The sequence below is a fragment of the Cherax quadricarinatus genome, chromosome 39 (genome assembly GCF_038502225.1).
Source record: "Cherax quadricarinatus isolate ZL_2023a chromosome 39, ASM3850222v1, whole genome shotgun sequence".
In the NCBI taxonomy this organism is placed as follows: Eukaryota; Metazoa; Arthropoda; class Malacostraca; order Decapoda; family Parastacidae; genus Cherax; species Cherax quadricarinatus.
Genome location: NC_091330.1, coordinates 12,720,882 through 12,747,455, shown reverse-complemented (window position 1 = coordinate 12,747,455; position 26,574 = coordinate 12,720,882). Strand labels below are relative to the sequence as shown.

The following is a 26,574-nucleotide window of genomic DNA, read 5'->3' as shown; positions in this document are numbered from 1 at the left end:
CCCTCAGACTGGATTGGTCCTACTAAGTAGTCCCTTTCACATATTCCATCCATTCCTTCCATTTCCTCAAATCCCCACCAGTTTTTAATGAGTAGTGCAACTCCTCCTCCCCCTCTCCTCCCTCTATCTTTCCTGAGGATTTGATATCTGGGTGGAAAGATTCCATCTGTTATCCAGGCGAGTCTTATTTCTGTGAGTGCTGTTATGTCTGAGGATGTCTCCTTGATTCTTTCGTGCCACTCCTCGTACTTATTTGTTATTCTTTCTGCATTTGTATACCAAACCTTCAACTTCTTTTCTAAAACTGTGGTCTGGGGGGTACGTTGGGGTTGGGGAAGTGGGACACCTGCTAAGGAACTATGGGTGGTTGCTGTTAGGGTGGAGTTTGTAATGAGGTAGGTGGGGACATTGGATATGGGATGTGTGTTTTGGGTTAGAAAGTTTAGTTGCATTGGGGTTGTCCTGGTTGAGGGGCTTCTGTAGGTGATTATGAGAGAGGCTGTATATGATCTTCCTCCTGAGTCTGGATTCTCCTGTCCATTTCCATTTTCACCTCTTTTTCCTCCTTTCATCTTTGTACCATCTTTCAGTTTCTGCCTTCTCATGTTCTGTCGCAGTTGAGATACACCTTCTGGTACACCAGTATGTCCCTTAGTCTTGATTTCTCCTGCAGGATCCTGTTTTGAGTCGATTCTGCCTTGAAAGTCACTTTGGCTGGGTTCTTCTTGCAAACCCCCCTTTTCTCCAAAAACTTTGCCAGTTGGGTCATGTCATCTTCTCCTATTGCTTTTATGATGCTTTCAATCACTTTTTTCTCTCTTTGTCTTCTTGCTTCATAAGTTTTTCCTTCAAATTCCTGGAGCCCATAAACAAAGACTGACCTTTCCCTTTCATTCTCCCACTGCATATCCCTATGTATCCCTAATTCGATTTAGTTGCCTCCATTGAGGCTTTTCTTCAGTTTCTTCACAATCTGTTGTCCTTGGGCCCAGTGGCCTGTCATTTTCTCTTCTCAGCTTTTCCTGGGCTCTGCTGTGGTCTGTTAGGGCCTCCACATATAGCTTAGCTCTTTCATTTTCTACAGTCCCCTCGATTGCTCTTGATGTGATTCTCTCTTTTTCTTGGGCTCCGCGATGGTCTGATAGGACCTCTGTGTACCGCTTCACTTCTTCGTTCCCTACAGTCCCCTTGTTTGTGACTGAGGCAGCAGTCTCTGATGTCATTCCCAAATTGTCCTTTAGTTCTTATGCTGTTTCAGATTTTTCAATTCCTCTTCTAATCTGTGTATCTTAGCCTCTGCTGCTGTGACTTGCATCTCCTACTTCTTACTTTCTGCATCTATCCTCTGTAGTGTTACTAGTTGTCAAAGGCACTTGTCGATAGACACTTGGCTTTTTTTTTTTTTGTGTGTAGTTGTAGTTACTAGTTATCAAAGGCACTTGTCTATAGACACTTGCCTGTTTCGCGTGTGTGTGTTTGTGTGTGTGTGTGTTTGTGTGTGTGTGCGTGTGTGCAGTCATGTGTGTGCACGTATGTGTGTATGTGTGTGTGTGTGTGTGTGTATGCGTGTGCGTGTGTATGTGTGTGTGTGCGTGTGTGTGTGTGTGTGTGTGTACACTCATCTAGTGTGTGTCTGTGTGTACTCACCTATATGTGGTTGCAGGGGTCGAGTCATAGCTGTGTGTGTGTGTGTGTGTGTGTGTGTGTGTGTGTACTCACCTAATTGTGGTTGCAGGGGTCGAGACTCAGCTCCTGGCCCCGCCTCTTCACTGTGTGTGTGTGTCTGTGCGTATGTGTCTGTGTGTGTTACCATTTTGTCCTAGGCACATGTCGATTAGACACTAGGCCTGTTGTATATGCGTGTGTGCGTGCACCGCCAGTACCATTACCCCCCCCCCACACACACAAGCGGTGTAGTGGAGGCAAGCACTATACATGGTTTTAAGACGAGGTATGATAAAGTTCATGGAGCAGGGAGAGGGAGGACCCAGTAGCGGTCGGTGAAGAGGCGGAGGCCAGGACCTGAGTCTCGACCCCTGCAACCACAATTAGGTGAGTACATACACACACACTGTGTGTGTGTGTGTGTGTGTGTGAGTGATAGAAGCCTATTAAGCTCTGTACACTGACAAGATTACTGGTCTTGTGGAAAAGGACACGTGTGTACGGTTAGGGTCATTTATTAAGGGAAATGTTTCGCCACGAGTGACTTCATCAGGCTATGATAAATATGGGGGGAAGGTGGCAACAGCCTGATTGATCAGGCAAGCACCAGACAAGCCTGGCCCATGGCCGGGCCCCGGGAGTAGGAAAAAAATTTGGAATTCATCAAAGGTACTTATCATTTATAACCATTGCTGCTCTTGTTTCTGTCTCGTGAAAACTTAAAATGACAGATACATCTAACCAACTCGACTTGCCTTCAGTATACACTTATTTTACTTTCCTGTCTATTTCCCAATGGTTCTTTTTTATTTAATATTTGCATGGCTTCTGATATCCTTAAGGTGCTAGTTGAGAAGGCCGGGTCTGGGTCCGAGCCGCAGGGGGGGGGGGGACGATGATTCCCAGAACTATAAACATACATATCAAAATATATTCCTGGTGCCTTTCTTCCCAGAGTTTGCAGCGATGGGGATGTCTGGCTACACCATAACATCTCTCTCAGCTATCTCAAAATTTAGAATCACACTATATAAAGCCTAGAAAAACACAGGTTTATCATTATTCATCATCATGGGGAACCACTAATCCCATAAGGGGTCCTACAACTTTCGGGAAAGGGAAAGTAAGCAGGTGAAAATATAGTGTGATTTTATCAACATTTAGTGTGTGATGAAGAAAACTAAAACCAAACAACTGACCCAGACAAACCTCTGTTAAAGAATCTAAAAATAAAGTCATGATATAATGAAAGTCTTGACCATACTTTGTCGTCATTGCTTTGTTGTAATACTTATATACATAGTGCTTTGTGTTATAAATATGCCCATGACAAAGTGTCTTCAATATTATACTTTGTCGAAAGTGTCTTGTGTTGTAACACTTATAGGAGTAGAAACTTGCGAGTATCACTCACATGTGTTTAAAATAGGCTAGGCAAGTAATTGGCGACCTGTTAGTGGTTGTGCATATCACAGCCCCATATCTAAACTGGAAAGGAAATATTACTGAAATAAGAACTAATAAGAAAGAAACATTAAAAAAATAGAAATACAATCGTACTGAATGTACTTAAGAGTGTATAAGATTTACCTGTTATTTTACATGTAATCCTGCTAGGCTACAAAGTGTTAAGAGGCCTCCATTCCACACTCGTATATTATGACCTCCCTACCAGGCTGGGATGAGTAAGCCAGGCTGAAGAGGAGGCTGGGTGACCTTGGATCCCGGGCTGACTCCATGTATAGGTAAGTCCGCAAGGCCGCCTTCTATTTGCCCCCTCCTGTGTGTTAGATAACCTATATGTTATTACAGTACCTATTTTTAGTTATGATAGAGCTATCCTCGTAGTGTCCCCTCGTCAGTGTTTTGTTTGCGGTATCATTGTTTAAAGCGTTTAGAGGTTGCAATACGCAGTATCGTCCCCTAGAAGCCATACCTCTGTCTGTGAAGAAATATTGTTTGAGTTCCTGTTAGCACCCTTGTATATCTCAGTTAACGATTCTCTCTCTCTCTCTCTCTCTCTCTCTCTCTCTCTCTCTCTCTCTCTCTCTCTCTCTCTCTCTCTCTCTCTCTCTCTCTCTCTCTCCACACTCAAACATACCACACACAGCAGGCCAAGTGTCAATCGACAAGTGCCTTTGACTACAACTACTACTACACACACTCTTCATTATCCTACTTCAGGTCACTGCAAAGCTATCATTAGCAACTCCTTTATTATAGACACTGTATGGGTGTGCATCTGTTTAATATTAAAGTCACCTACCCATAGGGAAGAAGGTAAAGTTGGAGGTAGCGCGTGTGTTATAAACACCTGTTGCAAACAAGTCATTCCAGAACCGAATAATTACAGAGGGAGTGATGTCCTCGAGAAGGGTTACTTCTTCTACATCCCTCTGTTTGTACCCATCTCTTATACTTTCTTCATCCCCTTCCCCGTTTTTTCTACTTTCCCCGTCCCTTCCCTTCTTTTTCCTGTCCTTTAATCTCTTCCCCGAGTCCTTCCGCTTATTTTCCCGTCCCTTTCCCTATTTCGTTTTTCCCCTGCCCTGTTTAGCTTAGACCTCCAAGCCTTGTTTTCTTTACGCCCCCTCTCCCCTTCTTTCCCTGTCTCCCTTTCCTCTACCTCCCTCCCATCCCTCTCCCTTTTCCCTTCTCGTCTCCTCTTTTAATAAAACGTTGTTACGAACCTTCGTATTGATCAGAGATACATTTCTCTCAGACAGCAGTTCACATACATAGGTTTACAATTTATGCTGTTCATATTGAAACTATAATACCTTTGAAGAGTTTCGAGAGTTTGTCTACTCTCTGAGCCCGGCCATGGGCCAGGCTCGTCTGGTGCTTGCCTGGTCAACCAGGCTGTTTCAGGCCCGCTGCCCCACATATCCATCACAGCCTGGTTTATCTGGCACCTGGTGAAGATACTTGTCCAGTTTCCTCTTGAAGGCTTCTATACTTGTTCCAGCCATGTTTCTGATATCTTCTGGTAAGATGTTGAATAGTCTGGGTTTATTTTACGCTTCCTCCCATATCTCTCACTCCAGTATGTTATGGCAGTGTGCAGATTTGGGACCAGGCCCTCGAGTATTTTCCAGGTATATATTATCATGTATCTCTCTCTCCTCCGCTCCAGTGAGTACAAGTTCAAGACTTGCAGGCGTTCCCAGTAGTTTAGGTGCTTTACAGGCTCAATGTGAGCCGTAAACGACCTCTGTATTTGTTCCAGCTCCGATATTTCACCTGCTTTGAACGGGGCCGTCACCACTGAGCAACATTCTAAGTGAGGGAGCACTAGCGATTTGAAGAGTGTCACCATCGGCATTATTTCCCTTGTTTTGAAAGTTCTCATTACCCACCCCGTCATCTTCCTGGCTGTCGTGATCTTTGTCTTGTTATGGTCTTTAAAAGAAAGGTCCGCTGACATAATTATTCCCAGGTCTTTTACGTGTTCCTTACATTCTATTTGGTGACCCTCTTGAGTTTTGTATATAGTTCAACATCTTACCAGAGGATATCAGAAACACTGCTGGAACAAGTGTGGAAGCCTTCAAGAGGAAACTAGACAAGTATCTTCACCAGGTGCCAGATCAACCAGGCTGTGATGGATATGTGGGGCAGCGGGCCTGCAGCAGCAACAGCCTGGTTGACCAGGCAAGCACCAGACGAGCCTGGCCCATGGCCGGGCTCAGAGAGTAGATAAACTCTCGAAACTCTTCAAAGGTATATCAAAGGTAAGGTATAGTGTTCCTTTTGAGTTCTTCATTCTTTCTATACCTAAGCAGCTGGAACTTATCACCATTGAACGTCATGTTCTCCACTGCCCACTGGAAAACCCTGTTAATGTCTTCCTGTACTTTTTCAGTGTTCTCTACCGTAGTGCCTTTCATGCTTATTTTAGTGTCATCTGCAAATGATGATACAAGGGTGTGCCGGGTGTTTTTGTCTATGTCTGCTATGAGGATGAGAAACAGCAGAGGTGCCAGGACAGTGCCTTGGGGCACTGAGCGCTTGACCTCGCTGATGCTGGATCTTGCCCTGTTCAATACTACTTTTTGTGTTCTCTGTTAGAAAACCGAAAATCCATCTGCCTACCTTCCCCGTAATGCCCATAGCCTTCATTTTGCGCGCTATCACTCCATGATCGCATTTGTCAAACGCCTTTGCAAAATCTGTGTAAATCATATCTGCGTTTTGGTCGTCTTCCAATGCCTTCGTAATTCTGTCATAATGGCTCAGCAGCTGTGACAGACATGATCGTCCTGCTCTAAAACCATGCTGGTTCGGGTTATGTTGGTTGTGCTGCTCCATACACCTCCATGTACCCTTTTTCATTGTAGCCTTTCAGCGAAATGCATTTTCAAAGAGTTTGCATGATGTAATTTGTATCAGATTCCTAATTCCTATTGAGAGAGAGAGAGAGAGAGAGTAGTTCTCAATGGAACGGAATCAGCAAGACATCCTATTGGGGCAAGTGTTCCACAAGGAAGCGTGCTGGGACCATTGTTATGGAATGTCTACTTCAACGACCTTCATCTCATCCCAGAATCCCATGCATATGCAGACGACTGTACACTGACATTAACTTATCCAAGAGAAGAAATGCCAGCTGCTCTAAGCTACATCAGTCACCAGCTAAGATCTATATCAGCTTGGGGAAACAGATGGCAAGTAACATTTGCACCTGAGAAAACGCAAATGATGATGATCTCTAGGCACCATGATGGTAATGCTGGTGCAGTAGTAAGGATGATTGGGAGGGTGTTGGCACCTGGAGAAGATGATATCCTTGGGGTGAAATTTGACTCCAAACTAACCATGAAGAACCATGTTGTAAATCTTGCAAACAAGGCAGCCAGGAAGCTTACAGCACTTCGCCGTATCTCGCATCTGCTTGACAATAGGGGTTGCAAGATTCTGTACGAGGCACAAGTGCGCTCAGACCTTGAGTATGCTCCACTTTCTTGGTTTGTCTCCCCTCCCCCCCCTCGTCTCATCTGCGACTGCTTGACAGAGTAGAGAACAGAGCAAGACGTCTCATCTCTCGCCTGGACCCATCCTGGATAGATCTGTCATTTCAGCAGAGCCTTCAACACAGGAGGGATGTGGGTGGCCTTACTGTTATGTACAAGGCCAATTTTGTCAAAGTACCACACTTGGATCCACTTCGAGGACAGCGTGAAACAAGCTTTTATGCCACAAGACGGGCAGAAAGCAGCAACTTCACTCTGGCTGTACCCTTCTCCAGAACATCACTCCATCTGAGATCATTTATACCCAGGATGACTCGAGTATGGAACACATTCGTACAGCATAATGATGTCAACTAGATAAAGTCAGCTGATCAAATGAAAATGCTGCCCCACAGATGGCTCCAGCTTCATCCTGTTCCCTACTTGTAAGTCTCATAACAATAAAAATGCTTTCAAATGAGCTGGTGTAGGTAACAGCTCTTAGCTTGCCAATAAAGTTAGGAATCCTTAACCTGTAAATAGCTTGTCAATAAAGCTAAGAATCCTTAACCTAACCTTGTCAAACCCTGTGTAAAAAGAGAGAGAGAGAGAGAGAGAGAGAGAGAGAGAGAGAGAGAGAGAGAGAGAGAGAGAGAGAGGGAGGGAGGGAGGGAGGGAGGGAGGGAGGAGGAGGAGGAAGAGAAGGATAATAATGCAGAAGGAAGCAAACAATAAATAGCATAGAGTGTATAAGCATTACCTACTATAATTAGCAACGTTTGTTTTAGGTTAATAAAGAAAACTGAAGTGTGACCCACAGATGTGTCACAGAGGTGTTTGGAGTGTCTCTTGTAAAGTGTCAGTACTGACCACTGTATCACCCTTGAGGGCTTTAATTATAATTTCTAGAAGTGTCCTGTAGATTGTATTCATGTCTTCTTCAAGGTCCTTCTAGATACCATTAGTTCCTTAGAATACATACCATTTCTAATCTACTCCATCCTCGTCAAATTTCTTGTCTTTGTCCTCAGTCATATCTCGATCTTCATTCCCCTCTTTTTTATGTCTTCATCCTCCTCTTCCCTCTCTCTCCCCGCTTTCCTCTTCCATCTCTCTTTCCTCTTCCTCCATCTTCCCCTCCCTCTTCCTCCTTTCCCTCCTCTTCCCCTCCCCCCAGGGTTTTAATCGACCATTGTGGGTGGCTTCTTGGGGGATGGGTCAACCAACATCCGAGCGGCTTACACTCGCTCAAAATGACTTCAGCACTCACTATATGTGAGAACTACTGAAGGTGTTCACTAAGTAAACAATGAATACTGCAGAAAGGCAACATGGACGTAAGGAACCTCCACTAGGCTTGATGAAGGGTAAGGTAAGCTGCTCCTGACTGCTGCTCTTGGCTCTGCTTCTGCTGGCTCTGGTGTTACTTGCTCTGCTGCTGCAGCAGTTGTAACTTTACGTCCGGGTATCTTCCTACCTTCTCTTGCTCACTGACTCACCTTGAATATTGTATATCCAGCAGTTTGTTCATCTGTTGTGTATGTGTGTGTACTCACCTAATTGTGGTTGCAGGGGTCGATTCATATCTCCTGGCCCCGCCTCTTCACTGGTCGCTACTAGGCCCACTCTCTCCCTGCTCCCTGAGCTTTATCATACCTCTTCTTAAAGCTATGTATGGATCCTTCCTCTACTACATCACTCTCCAGATTGTTCCTCTTCCTGATAACTCTGTGACTAAAGAAGGACTTCCTAACATCCCTGTGATTCATCTGAGTTTTCAACTTCCAGTTGTGACCCCTGGTTGTTGTGTCACATCTTTGAAACATTCTCTCCCCATCCACATTGTCAATTTCTCTCAGTATTTTGTATGTTGTCATGTCCTCCCTATCCCTCTTGTCTTCCAGTATTGTCATGTTGAGTTCCCTTAACCTCATCCCGTAGGACAAACCCCCTTAGCTCCGGGACTAGTCTTGTTGCAAACCTTTGCACTTTCTCTAATTTATTGACATATTTGACCAGGTGTGGGTTCCATACCGGTGCTGCATACTCCAATATGGACCTGACGTACACGGTGTCCAGTGTCGTGAATGATTCCTTACTTAGATGTCGAAACGCTATTTTCAGGTTTGTCAGGTGCCCGTACTACAGCAGTTATTTGGTTGATGTGCACCTCAGGAGATGTGTTCGGTATGATGCTCACCCTAAGATCATTTTCCTTGAGTGGGTTTTGCAGCCTCTGACCTCTTAGGCTGTACTCCATCTGCTGTCTCCTTTGTCCTTCCCCAAGCTGGGGTTAAATTCCAGGAGCCATTTGTTAGACCAGGCTTGCAGTCTGTCCAGATCCCCATGTAGTCTTACCTGATAATCGCCAGTTTGTATTCTCCTCATTAGTTTCATATCGTCTTCAAACAGGGACACCTTTGACTCTATCCCTTCCGCCATGTCATTCACACATACAAGAAACAGCACCGGACCCAGGACTGATACTTGTGGAACCCCTCTCGACACATGCACCCACTTTCACACCTCATCTTGTACCGACACACGTTTCCTTCCTGTCAGGTATTCCTTGATCCATTGCAGTACTTTCCCTCCTATTCCTGCCTGCTCTAGCTTTTCAACCAATTTCTTGTGTGGTACTGTGTCGAAAGCCTTCTTACAGTCCAAGAAGATGCCATCTATCCATCCCTCTCTCTCCTGTCTTATGTTACCTTTTCATAAAACTCCAATAGGTTTGTGATGCAGGATTTCCCTTCCCTGAAGCCGTGCTGGTTGTCGTGTATTAGTCTATTCCTTTCTAGGTGCTCCACCACTTTTCCTGACTATCTTCTCCATAACCTTACATACATGTAAGCGAGACTTAAGAAATCGTAATGACACGATTGCAAATAAACCATCCACTGGTCTGTAATTTAGTGCAGCCTGTCTCCTTTCTTAAAAATCGGGACTACATTTGCTGTCTTCCACACCTCAGGCAGTTGCCCTGTTTCGATGGATTTATTGAAGATTGTTAGTATCACACACACTGCATCTGTTCCCTCTCTCAGGACCCAAGGAGAGAGATTATCTGGGCCCACCGCCTTCGAGGCATTTAATTCCCCAAGCAGTTCTTCTTCTCCTCCTCGGTTGTGTGCAGTGTGTCCAGCACTTGCTGGTGCACCCTGCCTCCTCGGTTTGCTGGGAGCCTCTCTGTTTCCCCCCCCCCACACACACACACTGTGCACATGTGTGTGTGTACTCACCTAATTGTGGTTGTAGAGGTCTAGTTCTGGCCCCTGGTGTGTGTGTGTGTGTGTGTGTGTGTGTGTGTGTGTGTGTGTGTGTGTGTGATTGCGCGCATACACGCGTGCGTACGTGTACTTAACGAGTTATATTCATCGAGTTGTATTTACGGGGGTCAAGATTCAGCTCCTGGCTCACCTCCTAGATCACTTAGATTTGCATCACTGATTTCTGGCCTCTTGGGTCTTATTATATGTACTGTTGAAACTGAAGAATGTTTTCGAGGGTCAACGCCCCCCCGAGGCCCGGTCATAGACTAGGCTTCCTGTTGGATCAAGACCTGATCAGCCAGGCTGTTTCTGCTGGTCACACGCAGTCCGTTGTACGAAACGCAATCCGGCTGGTCAGAAACTGATTTGAGGAATTTATCAGGCCGTTTACCTCTTCCATTACCTCACCCACATCATTCCACTTTTAGACCACCCTTAGACTTAAAAAATTGTTTCTTTACATCCCTGTAGTTCGTCTGTCTCTCCAGCTTCCATCTCTCTCCTCTTAATCTTGATTCTCTTAGTTCAAACATTTTGTCCCTGTCTATCTTATCAATTCCTTTAAAGATTTTGTATGTCGTAATCATGTCTTCCCTAGCTTTTCTCTCCGCCAAGATCATCATACCGGGCCGCGGAGACGTTGATCCCCTGAATGCCCTCCAGGTAGACTCCAGGTAGGTAGGTAGGTAGGTAGGTTCATTTCCTTCAACCTCTCCTTATAGAGCCTCCTGCTCATTTCTAATATAAATATTCAAACGGCTTCAGGAAGAAATCCAAATATTCTTCCTTGAAGCCTTTTTATCCACTTCTCCGAGGCTATGGGTCCCCCAATACAGTACAAATTTTTATTTTCTTGCAAGTTTACATTGTGTAACTAGCCTGGTTACACACCCATGGATGTTTACTTGCACATACTCAACGATTGTCCTAACATGTATTGTGTATAAAGTTCTGAAAGATTCTTTTAACTAATTGAATGTTGTTCCGAGGTTGGTTAATCATGTACATACCGCAGACGTTATACGGGTTTTGTGTAATTCCCTCGGATCATTTTCGTTCACTGATGATTGCAGCCTTTCTCCACCCATGCTGTACGAATATTGTGTGTATGGCCTGCCTTCACCTCAAATTCTCATTGCCTTATATTTGTTTGGATTGAACTCTAGAGCTACTTGCTGAACCACATTTGCAGTTTGTTGAAGTCTCATTGCAGTTTATCTCTGTCCCTTTCGTTTATATTCCCATTAGTCATACATCGTCAGCAAATAGTTACACATAAAAGTCGATCCCTTCTGGTAGGTCATTGACATGTGGAAACAGTAGTGTTTCTAATATTGATCCTTGCGGTACTCCACCCGTTACTCCCTCCCCTTCTCTTAATTCATTCCTTCCTGTTACTCTCTACCTTCTGTCTTTCAAGTACTTCCTGCTCCACTGACGCATTACACCTTTTAAACCTACTGTTCTTCTAATTTCTGGACTAATTTCAGGTGCGGTGTCTCTGTGACTCAATCATAGAACTTAAGCATATTCGCGAGATAGGATTTTCCATCTCGAAATCTGTGCTGGTTTTCTGTAAAGAATCTTATCTCCACGTGTTCCAGTACCCTTTTCCTTACACTCTTCAAAACTTGTGTGTCAATAACAACACTGCACTAGCCAATGACTCGAACCCATGCTGCTTTGGCCTGCCTCATGGTGGGCGAAAACACATGACGCCCTAATCCACTGGACCATACGATCCTTAAGAGTAGCACATCCAGCGGAACTGGATGTTGTACTCGCTACCCAAGGACACACGATGGTGTGGATGACTCTAGGCTAATTTCTATCTATTCTTTGTTTGGTGTACTAGTACAACGAGCAGTATTTTATATTATTGTGACCACGAACGAGTAGTATTGATCAATAACAACACTGCACTAGCCAAGGACTCGAACCCATGCTGCTTTGACCTGCCTCATGGTGGGCAAAAACACATGACGCTCTAATCCACTGGACCATACGATCCTTAAGAGTAGCACATCCAGCGGGACTGGATGTTGTACTCGCTACCCAAGGACACACGATGGTGTGGATGACTCTAGGCTAATTTCTATCTAGTCCCTGTTGGGTGTACTAGTACAACGAGCATTATTTTATATTGTGACCACGAACGAGTGGTATTGATCAATAACAACACTGCACTAGCCAAGGACTCGAACTTATGTTGCTTTGGCCTGCTTCACTTATATGTGGTTATAGGGGTCGAGAAACAGCTCCTGGCTGGCTGTGTGTGTGTGTGTGTGTATACACCTAGTTGTGGTTGCAGGGGTCGATCCACAGTTCCTGGCCCCTCCTCTTCACTGGTCGCTACTAGGTCCACTCTCTCCCTGATCCATGAGCTTTATCATACCTCTTCTTAAAGCTATATATGGATCCTTCCTCCACTACATCACTTCACTTCCCAGACTATTCCACTTTCTGATAACTCTGTGACTAAAGAAATACTTCCTAACATCCCTATGATTCATCTGAGTCTTCAATTTCCAGTTGTGACCCCTTGTTGTTGTGTCCCATCTCTGGAACATCCTGTCTGTCCACCTTGTCAATTCCTCTCAGTATTCTATATGTCGTTATCATATCCCCCCTATCTCTCCTGTCCTCCAGTGTCGTCAGGTCGATTTCCCTTAACCTTTCGTCGTAGGACATGCCCTTTAGCTCCGGGACTAGTCTTGTTGCAAGCCTTTGCACTTTCTCTAATTTCCTTACATGCTTGGCTAGGTGTGGGTTCCAAACTGATGCTGCATACCCCAATATAGGCCTGACATACACGGTGTACAGGGTCCTGAACGATTCCTTATTGAGATGTCGAAATGCTATTCTTAGGTTTGCTAAGCGCCCATATGCTGCAGTAGGATATGGGCGCCTAGCAAACCTAAGAATAGTATTCCGACATCTCAATAAGGAATCGTTCAGGAACCTGTACACCTTGTATGTCAGGCTTATACTGGAGTGTACAGCATTAGTTTGGAGCCCACGCCTAGCCAAGCATGTAAGAAAATTAGAGAAAGTGCAAAGGTTTGCAACAAGACTAGTCAGTGTGTGTGTGTGTGTGTGTGTGTGTGTGTGTGTGTGTGTGTGTGTGTGTGTGTGTGTGTGTGTGCGCGTGTGCGTGCGTGCGTGCGTGTGCGCGTGTGCGTGCGTGCGTGCGTGCGTGCGTGTGTGCGTGTGTGCGTGTGTGTGTACTCACCTAGTTGTACTCACCTAGTTGAGGTTGCAGGGGTCGAGTCCAAGCTCCTGGCCCCCGCCTCTTCACTGATCGTGTGTGTGTGTGTGTGTGTGTGTGTGTGTGTGTGTGTGTGTGTGTGTGTGTGTGTGTGTGTGTGTGTGTGTGTGTGTGTGTTAAAACAGTGGGCGAAGTTTGCCTCCACTACTTCCTCATTCAAATCGCTCATATTCCTCAATACTCCCAACGACTGAAGAAGTACTCTCTGACATCACCGTGACTCATCTGTTGCCCTGTTTCTGTTCCTCGCATTTCAAACTCCCTATCCGCTGTATCAATTCCTTTTAGTGTCTTGTACATTGTAACCGTGTCATACCTAGTAGTCATTAGTTTCTTCTAGAATCGTCAGACTCGGCTCCTTTACTTTGTCTTTAAAATGCACAACCCCCTCGGTTCTAGAACTAGTGTAGTTGTAAATCTGTGGAAGTTTCAAGTTTTCAAGTAGGCTTATTACAGGTCAGACCGATAATTAATCCAACAATATAGGCGTGATCAGGCGGGGTATTCACACTTTTGCTGCATATTCTGGCATGGGCCTGAGATATGTTGTGTACAGTGATGTAAAATATTCATTATTAAGTTTTCTGAAGATTGCTTTGTTATTGGTAAGACTTGCCTAGAGTCTACCTGGAGGGCATTCCGGGGATCAACGCCCCCGCGGCCCGGTTCACGACCAGGCCTCCCGGTGGATCAGGGCCTGATCAACGAGGCTGTTACTGCTGGCCGCACACAATCCAACGTACGAACCACAGCCCGGCTGATCCGGCACCGTCTTTGGATATCTGTCCAGCTCCCTCTTGAAGACAACCAGGGGTCTTCCCATAATGCCCCTTATTGCTGGTGGGAGGCTGTTGAATAGTCTTGGGCCCCGGACACTTATTGTGTTTTCTCTTAGTGTACCAGTGACGCACCTACTTTTCGCTGGGGGTATGTTGCATCGCCTGCCAAGTCTTTTGTTTTCGTATGGAGTGATTGTTGTGTGCATATTAGGGACCAGTCCCTCCAGAATCTTCCAGGTGTAGATTATGATATATCTCTCGCCTGCGCTCTAGTGAGTACAAGTCAAGTGCAGAGGCTATTAAAATCCTGAGGCTCTTCTGGCGATGTATTTGGTGTGATGATCGTTTCCGGATCTCGTTCTTTAATTGAATTTTAAGTTTCTTCCTCCGCAGTCTTTATTCCGTCTATGGTCAGTTCTATCCTTCCCCAAATTGAATGACCTTGCACTTGTACGGAGTGAACTACAGTGAGTGTTTTTGTTCACTTGCGACCACCTGCACCTAGGGTGACGACCACCACTGGGTGCAGCAGGGGTGCACCCAAGATGTCTTCTGATGAGCCTCCCTACCCCACCTTCCCCGCCCTCCATGCACTACGCAACACTAGCAACACCGCTACCAGTAAACATTGCCGAGTCCCCCTCCAGTACCATGCTCTCCCTCCTCCCTTCTCCCGTCCCTTCCTCCCCTCTCCTGAGGCTGTGGCGGTGGGGGGTCGCTCTGTGGGGGGTGTTACTGGGATCCATGCTTACCCCTACCCCTGGTTTGTAGGGGTGTGCGCGGCTACATCAGCCACCTCTTACCACAACATTAAGAGTGGGCATGAGGAAGGCAGCATGTTTACCTTGTGCCACTTGTAAATCTGCTGATTCCCCGCGGGGCAACCTGGCTCAGCTATGTCAGGAATGTTGCCCCGCTACCCAGGCGCCTTCCCCCTCTACCCACTCCGTATCCCCTACCCTCGACATCACTACCCACACTCCTTCGTTCTCTTCCCACTATTCTTCGTTCACCACAACGCCCACAGTCACTAACACCACCACCATCATCGTCGCCGCCGCCGCCGCCGCCACCTTATTTCCCCAATGGAAATAAATCACTCTGACTTTTTTGGGTTATCCTAGGTACTTTATACATATGCTGCTGTGTATGATAATCTATTTAACCGTATTTGTGTATGCCTGAATAAACTTACTTATTCCACCACTACCGCCGCCGCCACCGTAGTTGCCTCACTACAACAACCACAGTCAAAACTGTAGTAAAGTTCACTATAGCTACTACCACAACCCGTATTACCACCACCGTCACTACCACAACTACAGCCAAAACGACCACCACAACTACAGCCAGTACTACCACCACCATCACCACGAAATGCCACTACTACTCACCACCACAAGTATCACCATTACCACCATCAAAACAGCAGCACCTACCAGCATCACCTTGGAGGCTTCCCCTGCAGGGTGTGTTGTGGAAGGCGTGGGAGTCGCCAGGCACACGATGCTAACACCTCGCTCATTGCCACAATGTTTCGCTTTGTATTTACTTGGGTTTGTTTGAGGGTGTTGAACCATAGCTCCTGGTCCCTCTACTTAATCTTTGTAGTTCGACTTTTCTAATTCTTGGCCTCTGGAGACTAATCATACATACTCTTGAAATATGCATGTGTTTGTATCAATCACCACCTCGTCTGGTTACTCTTGTTGCATTCCATTTGCAACACCAAGACTTACAAAATACTTCCCAAAGTCCCTGTTGGTTATGCCCTAGTGCCACCTGTGTCCTCTGGCTCCCTCTCCTCACATCTTAAACGACCTGTCCCTATCTGCACCACCTTATTCTCCCTCCATCCCTGGTCCATCTCTCCTCTAGTGTTATAATTCTTAAGTAAACTCACAAGATATCAGAAACACTGCCGGAACAAGGGGAGAAGTCTTAAAGAAGAAATTGGACATGTATCTCTGCCAAGTGCTAGATCATCCAGGCTGTGATGGATATGTGTGCTAGCGGGCCACCAACAGTACCAGCCTGATTGATCAGGCAAGTAACAGACAAGCCTGGCCTAGGGCCGGGCTGCGGGAATAGAAAAACAATCAAAACCCTTCAAAGGTATATGAAAGATATATCTTCTTACTTATTTTCGTCTTTTCCCACATTTCCTAAACTAATTTCGTTGGTAAACCTCTGAATATGCTCTAGTTTACTTAATACAAACGCGCGCGAGCACACGCTCGCTCCTCTGACATCAAGCATCTTTCCCCCCACACACTGTTTCTCTGGAAACCTGGAGGAATTATCTGTTACAGATATCTTAATATTACATATATTGTTGTGGCTGGGCAAGTAGGGTTCCGTGGTTATCTTAGCCCCTCCAGCAAGAGGATGACAAGGTGAAGGAGATAGGGCGAGCACATGTTCTTATTGTGACATACCCTAAGGCGCCTTCACACACTCCAGATAATGTCTGCAGAGCCAGGTGTTGAGGAAGATGCTTCTGGTGAAGGGTGCCTGTGAGTTCTTGGTGAAAGGAAGAAGGGTGTCAAGTGAAGGAATACATGCTTACAAGTACTGGTTTTGCATGCAGTATGTCATTACTTGCAATATTTAGCAGAATCTATAACTGATAAAGGTTATACAACGTGGCCTTCACCCTGGATAATTGGGTCGTAGCGATGGCTGTTGTAACCTTGCAAATCTGCATGAGCAGGTCTGGAATCTACCCTCACAGAGGGCTATTAATACAGTGTAATTGAATGGCAAAATACCGAGCTAATCTTTACATTGATATTGCTCACTAGCATATTCACGAATTCTGTCTTGACTATAGTAATTACATGTCATACCATCTAATCTGGTTTATAGGTACCATTTATAAATTAAATACTGTACTAATAAAAGTAATAATAATATATTTTAAAGACTTTTATTATGAACAAGCTGAAAAATTTAGGGTAATTAATTTGAATGATAAGCTTTGGACCTGCAGATTTAATTTTTAAACAGTTTTTTATCATAATGAAGCCTCTTAATGTGAGATTTTATAACTTATTACTCAGCTTTTGTAACTTTGTAATCTAGAGTATGCCAATTAATTATGTTATTCTTTGCTCTATCTATATTCTTTCAACAAACTGGCTGTATCTCACCGAGGCAGGGTGGCCCAAAAAGAAAAAAGTTTCTCTTTGTAAATTTAGTAATGTACATATATAGGAGAAGGGGTCATTAGCCCTTTGCTCCTGGCATTTTAGTCGCCTTTTACAACACCCATGGCTTATGGAGGAAGAATTCTGGTTTACTTCCCTGTGGAGATAAGAGGAAATAAACAACAACAAGAACTAGCAACAAAAAGCACCTGAACGGAGATGAACACAACAAATGATGTAGTTGAAGGTCTAACAATAAAGATTGAGAACTAACACCTAGTCATCATGGTTGTATATAAGCCAACAGATGCAACCTCCCAACAGTTCAAGGAACAGCTACTGAAAATTGATTACTGTCTGGAAAGCCTTCCACCTCCATCCCCAAACATCTTACTGCTTGGTGATTTCAATCTAAGGCATACAAAATGGAAGAATGTAGTGAATAATGCTATAGCAGAAACAATCCCTGGAGGTAGCACAGATGAATGGTCACACACATGTGAGCTACCAAATCTCTGCAATAAATACACCCTAAGTCAGAAGATAGTGCAGCCAACAAGACTAGAAAACACACTTGACTTTATCTTCACAAATAATGAGGACCTGGTAAGAGACGTAACAATATCAAAAACAACTAATTCCGATCACATTCTAATTGAAGTTCAGATTTACATGCACAGGGGTCCTGATCAGCAAAATACAAAAGTTGTCTTCACCAAATATAACTTCAACAACAAGAATATCAACTGGGACCAGGTAAACCATGTCTTAAATGAAGCATGTTGGGAAGATATCTTCAAATAACATGGATACAAACCAGTGTCTTGAAAGGATCAACTTCCTGGCAGCTGAAGTATGTTCAAGGCAGGAGGAGCTTAAAGCGATTAGTGAAATTGAAAGAAATTCGAAACATTTCTTTTCATATGCCAAAAACAAGGCAGATGCCACATCTTGCTCAGACAAGATGGGACTTGCACAGATGACAACAAGGAAATAAGTGAGATACTGAAATCTCAGTATGACTGTATTTAGTGAGCCACTAATCAGTCTGAAGATCGACAATCCAAATGATTTCTTCGTGAATGAGCCTCAAAACCCCATCAGTGTATGCCAGATTTCTGACATTACCCTAATTCCAATAGACTTTGAATAAGCCATTGACAACATGCCCATGCACTCAGCCCTGGGCCCAGACTCGTGGAACTCTGTGTTCATTAAGAACTGCAAGAAACCCCTTTCACATGCCCTAAATATACTATGGAGAAGGAGCTTAGACATGGGTGAAATTCCAGTTGCTTAAAACGACGGATATAGCCTCACTCCATAAAGGTGGCAGCAAAGCATTAGCAAAGAACTACAGACCAACAGCTCTAATGTTCCACATCATAAAAATCTTTGAAAGAGTGCTAAGAAGCATGACTACAAACAACTTAGATTCCCAAGAACTGCACAATCCAGGGCAACATGGGTTCAGAGCAGGTCGCACCTGCCTCTTGCAACTACTGGATCACTGTGATATGGTCTTGGATGCACTGGAAGAAAAATAGATTGCAGATGTAATATACACAGACTTTGCAAAAACTTTTGACAAGTGCGATCATGGCGCAATAGCACACTAGATACGTTCTAAAGGAATAACTGGCAAAGTGGGGAGATGGATCTTCAACTTTCTAACCAATCAAACACAAAGAGTAGTGGTCAGCAGAGTTAAATCGGAAGCTGCCATAGTGAAAAGCTCTGTTCTACAAGGCACGGTACTTGCCCCCATCCTGTTCCTCATCCTCATATCAGACATAGACAGAGATGTAATCCACAGCACCATGTCATTCTTTGCAGACGATACTAGGATCTGGTCGAGACTGTCATCTGTTGAGGACACGGTTAACCTCCAAGAAGATATAAACCAAGTTTTCCAATGGGCAATGGAAAACAATATGATGTTCAATGAGGACAAATTCCAACTACTCCATTTTGGAAAACTGGAGGTTGCTTTGAACGTTTCTAAAGTACAGTGGACCTCCGACTTACGATTAGCTCCCAACTCGAACAATTATGTAAGTGTATTTTTGTAAGTGCTTTTGTAAGTGTATTTTTGCGGGTCTGATACAGACTAATCTAATTTACAATATTCCTTAAGGGAGCAAATGCATTCGGTAACGGCACCCGAGCAGCCTTCTGGAACGAATTAATATCGTAAGTCGAGGGTCCACTGTACTTGCACAAGTTAACACTAAAGTTGCCATCGCTTCCAGCACTTCAATAAAGGACCTAACCAGGACTAAATCCAAGCACCATGAACCAGTCAATGCAGGGGTTTACACTATACCCTGTGGAGGCTGCGACAGGATTTATGTAGGTGAAACAGCAAGAAACCTCAAAACCTGCCTCAGTGAACACATTTATTCATGTAGGAACGATACATGAACAACGCCTGCGTACATCACCGAAATTCCACCAATCACCTCATGAAGTTCAGGGACGCCTGATTAGTGATCAAAGAAACTAATTTCCGCAGATGCAAGTGCCTTGACTCAGCACTAATCGCTGTTTCTGATCCAGTTAAACAAAACAAAGGCAGCTTCACCATCTCTGAAGTCTTAGCAAGAATCCTCCTGAAAACAGTAAACTCTGCCATCACATAGTCTCTCCTGCTGATACTACACAAGCACATTGAAACAGGCCTTCTCTAATCCAGTTCCAATAGAAATATTTGTCTAACCTATTTTTATGTTACCCAAGTAATAGCTTTTATATCCTTTTACTCATGTGCACCCCTCAAGGGAGGTTCATTGAAGCTGGTGAGGGGCTCTTGATCTAGGGAATTGGATCTGTGCTCCAGTTCCCTGAATTGAGCCTAAATGCCTTCCATCCTCCTCCACATGTGCTGTATAATCCTATGGGTTTAGCGCTCCCCCATGATTATAATAATAATAATAATACTCATGTGCAAGTTAATTGTTCTACCATATTGTATTACTACTACTACAACTCATGTCACTACTATTACTACTACTACCACCACTAGTATTGCACCTCACTCTGAGTCTATATATACCCTCTGTGTCCATGCACTGTTTGTAACGGCTTGATAAAGCTCCTGGAGAGTGAAATGTTGCCATAATAAAATATCACATTAGTTGCACTTGTGTCCTTTTACTTTACATATTGTTGGTAATTCTACCAACATATATACTATATATATGCTTGTACATGCATGTGTAGTGTGACCTAAGTGTAAGTAGAAGTAGCAAGACATACTTGAAATCTTGCATGTTTATGACAGAAAAAAGGATACCAGCAATCCTACCATCATGTTAAACAATTAATGATTTACCAGATGAGGACCACACTGAGCAGTCAGTGATAGTACTGTATGAAGAAAGCCTCCCACAGAGTAGCAGCTTCTATACATGATGTCATCTGCCCTAACAACTCTGTGCTCCTATTAATGACACAAATCATCTGTTAGTTATATTACATGATAGCCATTCTTCATTACTCCAAACTGGATTTAATTAAATATTCATTATTAATTACAGAATATTCCATAAAAATTTACTAGGCACTAGAATATACCTTAATGATTTGGGGGAAAAATATGCATAGTTAATTTAAGGATGACCAGAATGCTGCACAAAAATATATTTGGTACAGTACAGTACCAGTATTTAAACTTAACCTTAGGGATTACCCAATGACTTTTTATGGTGGGCAAAGGAGGGGTTGTTGAAGTGGTTTGAACATTTAGAGAAAATGGGGCAAAATGGGATGACTAGATGGGCATATAAATCTGGGTATGAGGGAAAGTGAGGTAGAGGTCATCTCAGGAAGGGTTGAAGAGAAGGGTTACTAAGGATAGTTTTGAGTACTAGGGGATTGGACATCCAACAGGCTTGTATGGTGAATATGTTGGGAGAGAGTGAAGGCAAGTAGTTTTTATGATTTGACATGCTGTATGAGTGTGAACAAAGTAACATTTATGAAGGTATTCAGAGAAACTGGTTAGCTGGTCCTGGAGGTGGATAGTATTATGACTGCACTGAAGGAAGGGTGTGGATGTTGCATCTGAGCTGTGATACTAGTCTCCCACCCACCACTCTGCGTTATCTTCATTGATTGTTGCTCTTAGATGGGTTACTATCTAGCTCTCAGGATTACGTAGCTAGTAAATCATGGGAAATGGCTATTTTGAAGAGTCCAGAGTTACAGACAATAAGACATTCCTTGTTTTCTTCAATGTTCCTGACTGATGCAAGCCCCTTCAGTAATTTCATAAAATGGTTATGGTTAGACTAAGACCAGCTAATGTTACTTTGTTGCTGGCTTCATGTCAGTCAATAAAATAAGATTACATCCTAACAACTAACATAATATGTTCCCTCACAGGTAACAGCTTATATATAAGATTCTTCCTTGCTTCTGAAGTCCTTAACTACTTACTGCATCGTATTTGAGCTAATTCATGTCTAAGCCAGGTTGAATGTGCTAGACGCACATGAGGTGATGGTGTAAATTAAAGGGGGAAGGAAGCTGTTGCTCATTCTCTCTGAATTTCTCACAGTGCTCTAATAAAACTTGTTTAAGATAGTGTTGTTAGTCACTCCATATCCATTTTTTGGCATTTTCAAAATTTCTGTCTTTTAGACTGGATATTAGAGAAGTTGTTTATCTTATTTAGCTGTTTTCAAAATACTGTAGTTTTTTTGTAGTTACTTCTGGCTAAACATTGAATTGATAAGATATGCACCGTTTCATATTCCATTCATATATTAAAAGACTAAATTGTATCTTGTTTTATGATTGGCAGTTACTTATGTTGTTTGTTGCAGGCTGTGTGATGGAGGAGGGTGAAGAATCTTCATCAATATAGGCGTCGACAACGACAACATGAGCCACACCACGAACAGGGTGAGTGTCAACAGACATTTAACAGCCATGATCAGAAGAATGAATGTCAACAGACATTTTGCAACCATGATCAGGGTAAGTTTCAGCAGGCATACAACACTTGGTAAAGGTGAGTGTCAGTTGGTGTCTAATTCATGTGATTAGCTAGAAATTATGAAGCATATGCTACAGTTAAGAGTGTGTGCATGCCATTGACATAGGAGTTGTTAGGACCTATGCTGCAGCCATAAAAAGAACCCGTGCCAGGTATTTTGCACTAAGTATAAGAATGCTGTTGAACCAAGAAAGTAGAGGTCCTGATTAAGGTTAGTTACTGGCTTTTTTTCTTCTTCACTGTGCAGATTACTCTTGTCCATTTTTATTTGACTATGTCATGTGTTGATGGTGTTCTACTCTCTCCATGTTTTGCAAATAACCAGTGTTAGTCTTGCCCCAGTTATATACTGACAAAACCTTTAATTGCAGCTAAAGTTCCCATTTCTTTGAATGAATGATGAATCTAGTAACAACCTGAATAATGATTTTGCTGTACAGTGAGACCTCATAATGACAGATCCTGATTTAATGGATTTTGCATTTAATGGACAAAATCTGTGATCGGACAACACTCTGAAGTAACAGTCTGTTAAATCCAAAATTGTCTGTTATTCTTACAGTCCTTTGGGTAAATTCATGTCAGATTTAACAAACTTTGTTATTTTTATGGTCAATTGGAGATTTAACAGACAAAGTCTGTTAAGTCCAAAATTATTCATTATTTTCAGATTTTATGTACTTGGTCCATTTAATTGTGGTGCATTTGCACATAAGTGTTGAGGCAAGGAAGAGGGTTGCTGTCATCCTTTTCTGAGGTAAACTGTATGGAAGGCTTAGTGGCATTTAGATTGTCTCTGAGCCAGAAGATCTGGAGTGAGTTGGGTGCAATGATGATGATGATGATGTCAGACATGCTATACCTCATCCAGGATAATCCAGCAGAAAGGATGTTGCACAATCGAGAGATTGTGCAAGAAACTCCATAGAGAGATTTGCAAAGGCCTCGATAATTTGGGACCCATTAGCTATATCTGTCTGCTGCTTTATCCTTGGTATATAGTACCTATGACAGGTTTCAAGAATTTGCTTGCTTTTGCAGCCTGGCCCTGAACCAGGCCCTAGTGCTTGCTTGGTCAACCAGGTTGTTGCTGCTGGCCCCCCACATATTCATCACAGCCTGGTTGATCCAACACCTGGCAGAGGTACATGTCAGATTTCCACAGATGTTGCCTCTTGATGGAAAAACAGAACTTTTTAGTTTATATGCACTACAGTAAAATCCTTGTGGGGCACAGACCATATTTTGTGCAGACTTGAGTTTTTTATTTATCACATGGATGATTGAGGGCCTGTTTATTAATGGGTTCAAGAATGATTTTATTCCTTCAGTTTAGATGTACTTACACAGAAAGAACCTTTCATTCATGGTTCTGCTTATTCTTGATAATGCCCATGGCCATCTTCAACTCTTGGAATCTATAGATCCAAATGTGAGGGTTGTGTTTTACTACTAAATATGGCATCTTTGATATAACTATTGGATCAAGGAGTTGTTAAGGCATTAAAGTGCCATTACACATGAAAGGTGATGCAGAAACTCCTCTACCACCAGCAGTAGATGGCAATGCAGACACTGGAGTGCCAGAGTTCTGGCATAAATTTAACATTGTGGATGCAGTAGGCTCAAGAGCAAGCATTATGCTGTATTGTCACCTGTATAAATGCTGCAAGGTAAAACAGATCAGATATATTACAGAATACCTGAGCACTCTGGTACAGCTATCATCTTATAACTCTACATTGACATCAGCCCAAGAATCCAGTCATTCACCTCGGCTAAGTGCCATACCTACCTTCTCCATGCCTTTCAGTATCATCAACATACATCAGCAACCAAAATTTAAGTTAAGGAAAAATTAATTTATGTAACCTTTATAGTTACCTGTACTGTATTTTAATTATGTACTATACTGAACTATAATTACATTATTTTTGAGGAAGTTACAAGACTTAAAAAAAAAATTTGAGACCGTGGGGGTGTTGACCTCTGACACCCTTTCCAGGTATCCAGGTATCCCCCATCCCTGTCTTTTTCAGTTTGCTCAACATAATTTCACATAACATGTCATTTTCAGGAACATAACCTCCGTGTAATTTGAGACTCTACTGTTATTGACTTCAGTTCAGTGTAAGAGAATACCCTTTACTCCTAAATTGAAGAATATGTGGACCTGGCCATTTGCTATGCTTATGTATACACTTATGTATATTTTTCATAATCCAGTGTTGATTATTGTTCTAGTAGTTCATTTATTAAGGACATGTTCCATCTTTTCAGTCTGTTTCATCATTTTTATACTATACTGTATACTGTATGTATAAAAATGTGCACAGCATCAAACATTCTGTGTGGCAGTGTGAAATACCTGTAACTATGGGCAGTGACATAAAATTGTCATCAGAATATTTGTCTATAGCTGTGCTATAAGCTGTGTGTGTGTGTGTAGCCTGTATAGTGACTACAGTGCAATTTTTGACATATAGTTTATTTACATCATTCACCCTACATCAGCTTACACTATTTAGTGTATTTTTTAAACTGAAATATCTAATTAGTAATAATCATGTACAAATTACAATATTTATAGAGCTCATTATACAAGTACTGTACTATATTGTGCTTTAGTGCAATCTGAGCATACTGCTACCTTGTAAAGTATTCTGTATCTTGATATTAATTTAATTTGAAAGTTGATTTAATTTCAGCTGAATTTTTTGGTCAGTGTAAGCAGTTATAAATTAATTGATTAGCTTTCCCTAAGAAATTATTCCTATAACATGAAGTGTTTTTTAACAGTGACTAATGTCTGCACCTACAGTTGTATCTTAACCCCTGTGTAGTGACTCATGATTATCCCTCTTGTGACAGAGCAATTACCGAAATTACTTCCCATTTGCAACAACAAGGTAGCTGGGATATATTCAAGAGATACACTCAAGTTCAAAATGTCAGGCGACTATGATCTGCACGACTGTAGTCAATTGTATGCTGTTGTACCAAATACAGTGGTAATGTATTTCAATGTATGGTATTGCATTAAAGTAGAGTATTAGCTATTGTATTTAAGTGTATTACCATGCTAATTGTGTGGCACTGTGCTTATCTTGATGGTACAGTACTATGCTTAAATTTTTATAGAAAGACTTTCAAATGTATGTAGCTGTATGATAAGGTGCTTTATATAAAATATATGATGTACTTTATCATAAAGCCATATTTACCAGTAACTATACTCATCATTAGTACTCTGGTACTAATCCCAGCTATGTACTGTATTACTTGTAATGTTGCTCTTGTACATAAGTGTAACTATTCTAATCCAGTTTTGATGTTGCTTGTTTATGTTATTGTCTGTGAGCTTCACAGCTACTTTGTATTCTTTACTCATTTTGTCTTGAGTGTATCTCCTTGAAGGTTTTAATCACTAGATGTATGTATGTACAGTATGTGTGTGTCCATGTATGTATGTGTGTGTGTGTGGGGAAAAAAAAAAGAAGAGTGGTTTTATATATATGTTTTGCTTCACCTTCAGTTATGTTGAGCAGGCTCTTGGGTCGTCAGAGGCAAGTCACCAACAGGTGCCATACGTGAGTGACTCTTTACTCTATTAGTCTTTCATTCTTACTGTGCATGATTTCAAATGATGCATAACTTTAAAAATAGATGTCTTGTTCTGTTTATTTACAACAGATTTTTTTACAGAAAGAGGTCATGATAATGATGAATGTACGTACTTGTATGACTGCACACAGTTCAGCAATGTAACTCACAAAAGGAACCCATTGTTGCATGTTGTTTTAATAGCCATTTGTTATGCTTTTGACTTTTACAGTGAAAATGCTCAACTTTTAAGAACAGTTTGATTAGTGCCTGCTGCTTGTTGTTTATTCCATTTGGTTACTAATATAAAATAATCCCTCTGTATAAGCAATACATGTATTAACCTTTATTTGACCCATGCCCTGAAAGTGATCAGTATTAGTAAATCTTATTGCAGTTGAGGATTTTTTTTAAATGCATAAGATGAATCAGGATATACTGTGCCTTTTTCAGATATTCTTGCACTCTTGTGTATGGTGAACATAGGCAGAATTGTAAACATATTCCACATTTCTTTATGAGTGCATGGGTTTATATGTCTTATTTAATAGCAGTATGGGCTTAATGAGTGAAGGGATTTCAAGGCAATTTTTAATTTTAATATTGTAAACAAATCTATTTTAAGGTTTCAGTTCATCATGAATATCTAATAAATTTGTAAACAAAGTAATTAATTCACTTGAAAAATTGTAAGGAGAAATTCCTTCAGAATATTTTAACTTTTCTGACAGGAGATTAATAGTATACAGAAGGACTCCCCTGTAGCTGAGGGGGATACATTCTAAGTACCTGCCATCGATACCAAAACTGCAGATAGTAGCAAACTTTTTTTTTTTTTCAACAAACCGGCCATATCCCACCAAGGCAGGGTGGCCCAAAAAGAA

At 42.5% G+C, this 26,574-nt stretch overlaps 1 protein-coding gene across 14 annotated transcripts in view; it reads left to right on the top strand.

The window, feature by feature from the left end:
* The window catches only part of Csk (C-terminal Src kinase), a 457,260-nt gene that overhangs the window by 288,676 nt on the left and 142,010 nt on the right, over window positions 1–26,574 (top strand). For 4 of the 14 annotated variants that reach the window (XM_070092396.1, XM_070092386.1, XM_070092387.1 and 1 more), the window contains one exon: window positions 21,915–22,068. In XM_070092396.1, the coding sequence (XP_069948497.1) occupies window positions 21,973–22,068 (96 nt within the window). In that variant the 5' untranslated portion in view covers window positions 21,915–21,972. Of the gene's footprint in view, window positions 1–3,389; window positions 3,411–21,914; window positions 22,069–24,958; window positions 25,099–25,622; window positions 25,678–26,574 lie in introns of those variants that run through there. The other 10 variants (XM_070092394.1, XM_070092393.1, XM_070092395.1 and 7 more) reach the window with 6 other exon arrangements.